The following is an 11,679-nucleotide window of genomic DNA, read 5'->3' as shown; positions in this document are numbered from 1 at the left end:
CTTCAGAAGAAGGGTCTAGGCCCGAAACGTCAGATTTCCTGCTCCTCTGACGCTGCTTGGCCTGCTGTGTTCATCCAGCTCTACACCTTGTTATCTCAGATTCTCCAGCATCTGCAGGTCCTACTATCCCTAGAATATTCCCTGGGTTTCTGGATTAACAGTCTAGTGATAATACCACTAAGACATCACCTCCCCCATTAAGCTTCATCTAACATATTTTTGGCACTCGACCACTTGTCTACCTTCTTTTGGAGTCCTACGTTGTCCTCCTCACAGTTTACAATACTTTTGAGTTTTGAATCATTTGCCGCTTTGACCGCCAACATCTAGATCATTAATATATCAGCATGATTATCCAGTACACAATATGGCCCCAACACGTGGGCAGTCAGCCAAAATGGCCCACACATGCACAAATGCAAGCTACGACAGGCTGCAGAAGCTTATGTGCATGCATCATTAATGTTACTATTTCAGTACACAGTGATATCAGCAGTGTCATATACTCAGGGCTGGGAAAAACTGGGGGCAAGGCAGAAATGGGTCACATCTCTGTCACCGCACCACCTGAGGGTGGGGCCCTTCACAGATGGCTGTGTGCTGCAGGGGCTGCTTTGAACTTGGAGCCTGGATGAGGAAGCAGCAAGGGGGCCCAGGGACATGGCCTCCTAGTTCCACTAAGGGCCTCTTCTTGAGAGGTAAAGTAAGTGGTGGGGTGGGGGTTGTTCTTTGTGGAGCACTTAACTAATGGCACCACTCGTTCCATATAAATATTCATATAAGGACACTTTTTAAAGGTAGGAGAGCAGTACTTTGTGTTGGAATGTACATTCTGGCAATTTTAACTCCTGGTGTGATGCATTACAAATAATGGGGTGATTGTCTAATGTCTCCCTGTCTTGGACAGCATGCAACTTTTGGCCAAAACATTATTTGCTCAGAATTTATGACACCGCCACCTTTGAGACTAGTTGATGCTAATGGTCGCTTAAGAATGACCGACTACCTCTTTGCATGTGCATATTCTTTGTACCAACGGTGGTGGTATTTGCAGCATACACAGCCTTAATATATATCAGGAAAAGCATAGATCGCAAGACAGATCCCTAAGGAACTCCATTAAAAACTTTCCACCAGCCTGAAAAACACACATTAATCTTTAATCTGTTTCTTATTACTCTGTCAATTTTGTACCCATGTAGCCACTGTCGCTTCTACTCTATGAGCTAGAACTTTTCTCAGGTTTGTTGTATGGCATTGTATCAAATGACTTTTGAAAGTCCAGGTAAGCTACATTAACAGCATTAAGTTAATCAACAATTTTGGTTACCTTTTCAAAAAATCTCCAGCGAGATAGTAAACACCGTTTGCTCTTTCAAAGCCATACAGACTCTTTGAAAACAACTCACCTTTTCCATATAACTACTAATTCTATCCCGCAGAACTATTTCTCGAAGCTTCCCCACCACTTAGTTATGATGTGCAGATGCTTTTGGAGCAGAGCTCCAAAAGCTTGTGATTTCAAATAAACCTGTTGGACAATAACCTGGTGTCCCGTGACTTTGGATTTTGACCACTGAGTTAAACTGACTAGTTCTGTGATGGCTGGTCTTATCTTTACAACCTTTGAACAAAGTCATAATGCTTACAATTCTTCAGTACTCTGACACCTCCTCCGAAGACTGAAGCATGACAGCCAATGCCTGTGCAATTTGCATTCCTGCTTCTTCAACATTCTTGGAAACATCTCAGCCGGTTCTGGTGTTTTGTAAATATTTAAAATTTGACAGTCTCTGCAACATTCCTCAATCAAATTTGAATGCTTCTCGTGACAGAGTTAATCACTCGGTCACCATGGTTTGGGTAGCATCCCACCTCCTTGGTAAAAACAAATGCAAAGTGGTAATTTAGTACCTCAGCCAAAACTGTTCCAGTAAAGCTGCAACACTGGCATCTATCTAACGATGTAAACAATTGGAAAGACGGAAAAAAAACAATCAAGTTACCATGTTGATCCTGGCGCATGCTAATAGGCCACCAACTTAGGGGAGGGAATGCCCTAGTGGTATTATTGCTGGACTGTTAATCCAGAGACCCAGATAATGTTCTGGGGACCTGGGTTCGAATCCTGTCACGACAGACGGTGGAATTTGAATTCAGGAAATATCTGGAATTAAGAGTCTAATGTTGATCATGAATCTATTGTCGATTGTTGGAAAAACCCATCTGGTTCACTAATGTCCTTTAGGGAAGGAAACTGCTATCCTTAACTGGTCCTACCTACATGTGACTCCAGACCCACAGCAACGTGGTTGACTCTGAACTGTCCTCTGGGCAATTAGCGATGGGCAATAAATGCTGCCTAGCCACCGACACCTTCAGCCCGTGAATAAATAAACAAAAAACCAGTGGGAAAGAAAGAAGAAAAATAAATCCATGAAGGAAGTTACCGGGGGGGTTGCAAGAATGATAGAATAGCTAAAACAGGTGACTTAAATAATCCTATCATAGACTAGAATAGTGAACAAAGTGAGCAGAATTCCGAGAGTGCGTTCAGAACAATATTCTACAACGGTGTCTCCAGTCCAACAAGGAGGCTTTGTTCGGTCTGATTCTGAAGAATGAGATGAGTCAAGTGCATAATGTATCAGTAGGCTAACATTTAGGGAACAGTACCACAAAGTTCAGATTACCAACAGAAAAAGTACAAACGTGCAAGTACTAGAGGTTTGGTTTTTAAATATATTCAGGACTGAGTTAAACAGATTTTCTGTCTGTGGAGAGTCAAAGCTAGTGAGAGGAAGGAAGCAAAGTGGAGTTAAGACCACTGTCAGATCAGCCAGGGATCCTACTGAAAAGTGCAGTAGGCACAACGGGCCAAATAGCGTACACTTGCTCCAAATTCTTGTATTGTTATGGAACTGGCACAGGTAAAATGGAATTCAAGAATGGCAGACAAAACTGTCCTAACCTTATGTTTCCATGAGGAGTAAGGTAGGCCAGAGCTCCCTAGATGATGAAAGTGAAAATAAGGTGATGCATTTAAAGGTTACACATGACAGATGTCAGATTGATAAAACAAATGAAAATCAGACTGCATATAGAAAGCTCAGAATGGAAGTGAAAAACAAAATAGGAGCAAAGAAAGTAGAAAAGGTGCTGGAAATCAACACAAAAGGAATAAGAGATAGTAGGAACTGCAGATGCTGGAGAATCTGAGATAACAAGGTGTAGAGCTGGATGAACACAACAGGCCATGCAGCATCAAAGGAGCAGGAAAGCTGACGTTTCGGGCCAAGACCCTTCTTCAAAAACGTCAGCTTTCCTGCTCCTCTGATGCCACTTGGCCTGCTGTGTTCATCCAACTCTACACCTTGTTATCACAAAAGGAATAAGCAAGGTTTCTTAGGACCAAAATGGGAATTTATGCCTAGAATCAAAGGCCATGCTAAGGAACTAAATTGATATTTTGCATCTGTTTTTACTAAAGGATAAGATGTAGCTAAAGTCACAGTGAAGCACCAGTAGCTCAGTCATTGAATCAGTTAAAAGTTGATGAAAAGAATGTATTAGAAATTTTGGCTGGAGTTAAAAATCATATGTCACCAGTACAGGATCAAATGTATTCAAGGATAAATGAAGGAAGTAAGGATGGAAAGTGCAAAGACACTGACCGTAATCTTCCAAATCTCCCTAGATCCAGAGCAGACAAAGTTGCAACATTTCTCACGAATAAACCCAGAAATACAAACCGCTCTTTTAGCCTCCCTGATGGAAAAGCTTTTAGAAACAAGAGACCAAGAAAAAACCTGTCAATTGGATAAACATAGATTAATAAAGGGAAACAAGCATGGACTTGCCAGTTGTGATTAAGGGTCACTGGACCCAAAATGTTAACTCTGTTCTTCTCTCTACAGATGCTGTCAGACCTGCCTTGTTTCTCCAGCACTTTCTGTTTTTGCTTCCCATCTCCAACATCAGCAATTCTTTGTTTTATATGGTATTTAATTAAGTTGATTGAGCTTTTTAATGAAGTGTCAGAAGTGTAATTAGGGGTCATGCAGTTGGTGCACCTAGGCTTCCAAAAGTGTTTGATGAACAGTCACATAATAGACATGTCAGTATAGTTGAGGTCGATGGGAGCATGATCTAAAGTTGGCTGCGAGAGCTATTGTGGTACGGTTATAGAGTCCGGACTTCTAAACCAGGAGGCCTGCTCAGTCCCACCTGCTCTGAGGTGTTAATGACATTTCTGAACATGTTGATTCAAAAATATCTAGAAAGTTGCCTGAGTTGAAGTAAACAGTAATGGTGAACAGATTTTAGACTGGGGATGAAGGCATACTGCAAAGTTCCCCAATGATTGCTACTAAGATCATTACTTTTCTTAATCTATATTCATGACCTAGACGTGAATAGGCAGGGCACAATTTCAAAACCTGTAGATGGCACAAAACTTGGAAGCTTTGAGTACTGAGAGGTGGGCAGTGACAGACTTCAAGGAAATATGGAATGGCTGATAGAATGTGCATGTGACAGATGGAATATAGAGAAATGTGACGTTATATCTTTTGATAGCTAAAACAAGGAAAGACACCATAAAATAAAAAGGTACAATCCTAAAGAGAGTGCAGATATGGAGGAACTTGGGAGCGTATGTGAACAATCAATCAATGAAAGAAGCACAGTAGTTGGGAGAGTGCTTAACAAGATATATGAGATGTTGAGCTTTATCAGTAAAGTACAAAGCAAGAAAATTAGGTGAACCATTTAAGAAATATTAGTTCAGCCTCAGCTGGAATGTTTTGTAAAATTTCAGCATTAAACTTTAGGAAGAATCAAAAGGCATTGGAAAGGTATCACAGCAAGGTAGACGCATTGTGCAAAGACACAATTAAAGATACAAAAGCATGATTTAAGTGCCATTACAGAAACATGGCTATATGGTGAGCAGGATTGGGAACTGAATATTTAATGATATTCAATGTGTAGGAAGGACATAAAAGAATGTGGAGTTGTGCTAATAATAAGGGATAGGATCAGAACATTAGTAAAAGACGATCTCAGATCAGAAGAACATTGTGCGGAAGCTGTTTGCATAAAATCGAGAAACAGCAAGAGGGCACCAAATATTGGTTGCAGTTATTTATAGACCACAAAGAGTAGTGATAGTGAGGGACATGGTTTTAATCAAGAGATGAGAGATGCATGTAATGCGAGTGACAGTTATCATGGATGATTCAATCTGCATTTGTACTGGATAAACCAATTGTGCACTAAAGACGTGACAGTTGAGTTTCTTGAATGTGTTTGAGATGGCTTTTTAAAGCAGTATGTTCAGGTGCCAATAAAAACTGAAGTTACTGGAAAAGATCAGCAGGTCTGGCAGCAACTGTGAAGAGGAATCAGAGTTAATGTTTCAGGTCCAATGACCCTTCCTCAGATTTCTCTTCACACATGTCGCCAGACCTGCTGAGCTTTTCTCCCAACTTCTGTTTTTGTTTCTGACTTACAGCATCTGCAGTTCTTTCAGTTTTTCTTCAGGTGCCAACTAGGGACTATGCAATGTTAGATCTAGCATTATATAATGAAAAGGGCAAATTAACAATCTTGTCATAAAAGAACCTAGGGACGAGTGACCACAACATGATAGAATTATACATTATGCTTGAAAGTGAAGTAGTCATTTTGAAACAAAGGTGTCAAATTTAAATAATGGAAACCATGAAGCCATGACATATAAATTCAATGAAGTAATTGGGACAATTACTTAATTACAAGACATGACTGTACAGAAGCAATTGATAGTCTTTAAAGAACTGTTGTATGACTTACATCCTTTGCAACATTCCTTCATGGTACAAAAACTGAAAAAAAAAGAGTAATCAACTGTGCCTAACAAAGGAAGTTCAAGATTGCATTAAATTAAAAGGCATGGCCTTTAAAGTGGCTAGAAACAGCCATAATTCTAAGAATTGGGAGGTTTATAGAATATAACAAAGGAGGAGTAAGAAATTGATAAGGGAGCATAAGATATGAACACGATTTAACTAAAGCTTCTATAGGTACATAAAGGAAATGTTTGGCTAAAGCAAATGGGATTCATTACAGACAAAATCAAAAGAATTCAGAAATGGATTGGAAGGTGGTAGCAAACATCACCAGCTATTTAAGAGGAGAGTGAAAGAGAAAGCAAGAGGCTACAGACTGTTTTGTATCTGTAGTTGGGAAAACACTAGAATCTATTTTAGTCTATTGATCTTTTGATAACTGGCCATTAATAAACAGGAAATTATGCTTGACGAACCTTGGAGTTCTTTTTTATAAGATGTTACTAACAATATTGAGATAAAGGAGATAAACTGATGGACATAGTATACCTGAATTTTCAGTAGGCTTTTGATTAAGTTCCCCACAGGAGGCTGGTTGGAAAAGTTAAAGCACATGGGTTGGGAGGTAATGTATTGGCATGTCAATGATTGGCTTACAAACAGAAAACAGAGTAGGAATAATTGCACCATTCGTGCGTTGGTAAACTGTGACTACAGTGGTACCACAAGGGTCAGTCCTTGGACTCCAGCTGTCACAATATTTATCAATGACTTGGAGCTGGTGACTAAATCTGTGCATGATACAAAGTTAAGTGGGAATGTATGTTGACAGAACTATGTAAATTGGCTTCAGAAGGATTTGGACAGGCTTAGAGAATGGACTAAATATGGCAGTTGGAATGTAATGTGAAAAACATGAAGTTATCTATTTTGGTATGAGAAACAAAAGTGCAGAGTATTTTTTTTTAAATAGTGAGACATTAGAAAGTGTAGATGTAGAAAGGGACCCAGGTCAAAAAGTCACTGAAGGTTAACATGCAGATACAGCAAGATATCAGAAGGCTAATGGAATGTTAGCTGCTATTGCAAAAGGATTTGAGAACAGGAAATGAAGTCTTGCTTCACTTGTATAGGAATTTGGTTAGACTGCATCTGGAGTACTGTATTCCATTTTGGTCGCTTTATCTCAGGAAAGATATTACTGCCATAGAAGGAGTGCAATGACATGAGATGGTCAGACTGAATTATGAAAACAGTTTGGGTGAACTGGTGCAGTATTCTCTAGAATCTTGAAGAATGAGAGGCAATCTCATTGAAACTTACTAAATACTTAAAGGGATAGACAGGGTAGATGCAAGTAAGATGTTTTAAAAATTATGAGGATGGCTCAAAGGCCTAAGCTGAGGAGAACTTTCTTTTAATGAAGAGGGTTGCGAACCTTTGCAAGGGCTGTTGAAGCTTAGTCTTTGAGCATTTTCAAGGTAGAGGCTGACAAATTTCCGATTACTAATGACACACAGTGTAATAGGGATGGGTGGACAAATTACAAAGAAACATTACCTGTTCATCTGAGCCACCTGAAGCAAAGAAGTCTCCAGCATCGGAAAAAACTACACATGAAGCTGGACCCTATAAACAGAAGACAAGAAAGTGAACGTAAGCTTCTTTTTATCCATACTGCATTACAGAAAAATTAATTTGACCAATGCATTTATTTGGTAAACACTGAAACAGCTTACATAATGACCAATCTTGCTCCTAAACAGAATTCCAAACACTACAACTACTCAAACGTACAATGTGGGTGCCCAAGTGGGACTACTGGCAAACAGGGTATTGTAATGCAAATGTATGCAATTTATTGTCATCAAACTTCGTACAGTTTCCAATTGCACAGGTACAGTTTTGAGATAAACTAGCCCTGTAAAAAATTGAGTGCTAATGCTTCACAATCTGTTGTTTTGGTGCTATCTTAACGGAAAGGCTGATGTTAATGTTTAGAATAAGAAATGGGGGTTTGCACTTTCAATAATAATGAAATTCTGTTTATCTTTTACAAAGAGATTGAGTTTAAATTCAGGGCTTCACCACTCCAACCAGCTTTTTCCAATATGGCTTATGGGAAGTAAATGAGAAACAACCACAAGTCCTTGACAACTATTGGACAAATTCATCTGGCCCTTTTCTGAGTCCAAAACACTGGTTTCCCTATGAAAAAGCAAAATTTCTCCTCACCTGCCCATACAACTACTTTGTGCAAATATGTATTGAACAAATAGTTCCAGACATAAAATTGTACCCTCCTCCATGAACTTGTAACCTCCTCCAATGACTTCACATCCATACTCACTTTCCCTGGTCCACCACAGAATGTCCAATACCACAACATTACCTCTCTGCCAACTCCCCCCTAGATATTCAACGAAGGAACTAGTAATCCCACAGTCATCCTATCAAGGGCAAAGTAACACACAAACACATTGACAAGACATATCGCCTTCATGTAAAGTGGTTGTTACTTTTGCCTGGGGGAGGGTTGAGTTTCAAGGCACCTGAACCAAGGTTGCAGGTCAGTGCTATTCAGCCTCACAAGAGAATCTGGATCAGTGCAGGAATACAAAAAAATTGCCGTGCTCTAGAGTTAGTTTATAACATCTACTCGCTGCAAACTGTCATTCAAAAAGCATCACTGAATTTAACTATCTGTCCAGACAAGCCAGACAGGACAAACATCTTAAAGACCAGGGATCAAGGGTTACGGGGAGGAGGAGGATAATGGGATTAAGAAACACATCAGCCATGATTGAATGGTAGAGCAGACTCAAATGGGCCAAATGGCCTAATTCTGCTCCTATATCTTATGGTCTTAATAAAAACAGATATGTGCTAACTAAAGCTCTTAAACTGAAAACTGTAATCTCAATTTTCCCATCACACAGCACATCTTGCTCTTGTAGTGTGAAATATGACTGAAATAACTCCCAAGTCTTATTAAAATGGACATTAAGGAGGTTAGTTTTTGAATTTGTGTTACTAGCATTGCACATCAGGAAATGTGCTCCCAGCACAACCTCATCCATTAAAATTAATGGCTGTAAAATCACAGACATACATTTGCTATTTCTGCAATTTTCGTACATGTGAAGCTGGCAGGAAAACCCTAAAAGTAAGCCTTAAACTTTTTGTACATCACTGAAACTTTTCAATAGACAAAATAGCATGATCTTAAATCACAATACACTGAGCAACCCACATAAAAAAAGCATTACACTGTTTAACATCTGAACAAGCAAAGCAGATCACATCCTGCTGGCAAAATTCAGAACTGCATCAATATTATAAATCATTGTAACTGTACAATAAAACTTGAATTCATTGTTAAATGTCTTGATCAGTTAAACCTTTCAATCTGCTTGTTTAGACACCCATTAAGCTTTAGAACAGTTTCAAATTACATCTGATGTGACAAATTGCAGTTTTTCTCCCCCCCAGTATGCTATATAAAATGTTTCAGAAATACTTGAAACAGTCCATTCAAATAGACTGATAAGAATAGGAACAATTTGTTTCAAATTGAAGTCATAATTAAACAAGTTATGAGAGTGTTGGAGAAGGTACAGACTGGGGTTGAAGGAAAGGGCCCATGATTTCAGTCTAGCGCCTATTCAGCTGGAAGAGATTATAACTCATGCCTGACTGTGAAAGATAGGAATTGGACAGATAGAGTTGTGTGTTGGATAGTTGGGAACTGACCTTGTATCTTAAGGTGTTACCAGATCATGAGGTAGAGGATGGTGCTAATGATAGGAACTTGGAGCTGACTCTGCTAGCTGGAAAGGGATCTTCTGGCTACAGGTAGATCACAAAGTGAGGAAACAAACAACAAAAACAGAGATAGTAGGAACTGCAGATGCTGGAGAATCTGAGATAACAAGGTGTAGAGCTGGATGAACACAGCAGGCCAAGCAGCATCAGAGGAACAGGAAGGCTGACGTTTCGGGCCTAGACCCTTCTTCAGTAATGGGGGAGGGGAAGAGGATTCTGAAATAAATCAGGAGAGAGGGGGAGGTGGATAGAAGATGGATAGAGGAGAAGATAGGTGGAGAGGAGACAGACCGGTCAAAGAGGCGGGGATGGAGCCAGTAAAGGTGAGTGTAGGTGGGGAGTTAGGGAGGAGATAGGTCAGTCCATGGAGGATGGACAGGTCAAGGGGGCGGGACGAGGCTAGTAGGTAGGAGATGGGGGTGGGGCTTGAGGTGGGAGGAGGGGATAGGTGGGAGGAAGGACAGGTTAGGGAGGCGGGGATGAGCTGGGCTGGTTTTGGGATGCGGTAGGGGGAGGGGAGATTTTGAAGCTTGTGAAGTCCGCATTGATACCATTGGGTTGCAGGGTTCCCAAGCTGAATATGAGATGCTGTTCCTGCAACCTTCGAGTGGCATCGTTCTGGCACTGCAGGAGGCCCAGGATGGACATGTCGCCTGAGGAATGGGAGGGGGGAGTTGATATGGTTCGCGAGGTGCAGTTGTTTAGTGCGAACCGAGCGTAGGTGTTCTGCAAAGCGGTCCCCAAGCCTCCGCTTGGTTTCCCCGATGTAGAGGAGGGGGTGGCCATGGGTACCCACATGGGCACAAGCTATGCCTGCCTCTTTGTAGGTTACGTGGAACAATCCCTCTTCCGCAGCTACACTGGCCCTAAACCCCGCCTCTTCCTCTGTTACATTGATGACTGTATCAGCGCTGCCTCATGCTCCCACGAGGAGCTCAAACAGTTCATCCACTTCACCAACACCTTCCACCCCAACCTTAAGTTCACCTGGACCATCTCTGATACCTCTCTCTCCTTCCTGGACCTCTATTTCCATCACTGGCAACCACCTGGAAACCGATATCCATTTCAAGCCCACCGACTCCCACAGCTACCTAGAATACACCTCCTCCCACACACCTTGCTGCAAAAATGCCATCCCCTAATCCCAATTCCTTCACCTCCGCCGCATCTGCTCCCAGGATGAGGCATTCCACTCCCGTACATCTCAGATGTCCTCATTTTTCAAGGACCGCAACTTCCCCCTTTCAGTAGTCGAGAATGCCCTCGACCGTGTCTCCCGCATTTCCCGCAACTCATCCCTCACACCCCGTCCCCGCAATAACAACCAAAACAGAATCCCCCTTGTCCTCACGTACCACCCCACCAACCTCCAGATCCAACGCATCATCCTCCGACACTTCCGCCATCTGCAATCCGACCACACCACCAAAGACATTTTTCCCTCCCCACGCTTATCTGCTTTCCGGAGGGAGCACTCTCTCCGCGACTCCCTTGTCCGCTCCACACTCCCCTCCAGCTCCACCACACCCGGCACTTTTCCCTGCAACTGCAGGAAGTGCTACACCTGCCCCTACACCTCCCCCCCTCACCCCCATCCCAGGCCCCAAGAAGACTTTCCACATCAAGCAGATGTTCATCTGCACATCTGCTAATGTGGTATACTGTATTGTGGCCTCCTCTACATCGGGGAAACCAAGCGGAGGCTTGGGGACCGCTTTGCAGAACACCTACGCTCGGTTCGCACTAAACAACTGCACCTCCCAGTCGCGAACCATTTCAACTCCCCCTCCCATTCCTCAGACGACATGTCCATCCTGGGCCTCCTGCAGTGCCACAACGATGCCACCCGAAGGTTGCAGGAACAGCACTTCATATTCCGCTTGGGAACCCTGCAGCCCAATGGTATCAATGTGGACTTCACAAGCTTCAAAATCTCCCCAGCCCCTACCGCATCCCAAAACCAGCCCAGCTCATCCCCGCCTCCCTAACCTGTCCTTCCTCCCACCTATCCCCTCCTCCC

The 11,679-nt window shown here is 42.0% G+C and overlaps 1 protein-coding gene across 3 annotated transcripts in view; it reads right to left on the bottom strand.

The window, feature by feature from the left end:
• LOC109919867 (POC1 centriolar protein homolog A-like) overlaps window positions 1-11,679 on the bottom strand; it is an 81,202-nt gene that overhangs the window by 6,090 nt on the left and 63,433 nt on the right. For all 3 annotated transcript variants that reach the window (XM_048606440.1, XM_048606441.1, XM_048606439.1), the window contains one exon: window positions 7,392-7,460. In XM_048606440.1, coding sequence (XP_048462397.1) covers window positions 7,392-7,460 — 69 coding nt within the window. The remainder of the gene's footprint in view (window positions 1-7,391; window positions 7,461-11,679) is intronic.

The sequence above is a fragment of the Rhincodon typus genome, chromosome 16 (assembly GCF_021869965.1).
Source record: "Rhincodon typus isolate 14 chromosome 16, sRhiTyp1.1, whole genome shotgun sequence".
Classification (NCBI taxonomy): domain Eukaryota; kingdom Metazoa; phylum Chordata; class Chondrichthyes; order Orectolobiformes; family Rhincodontidae; genus Rhincodon; species Rhincodon typus.
This window is presented reverse-complemented; position numbering and strand designations above follow the sequence as displayed.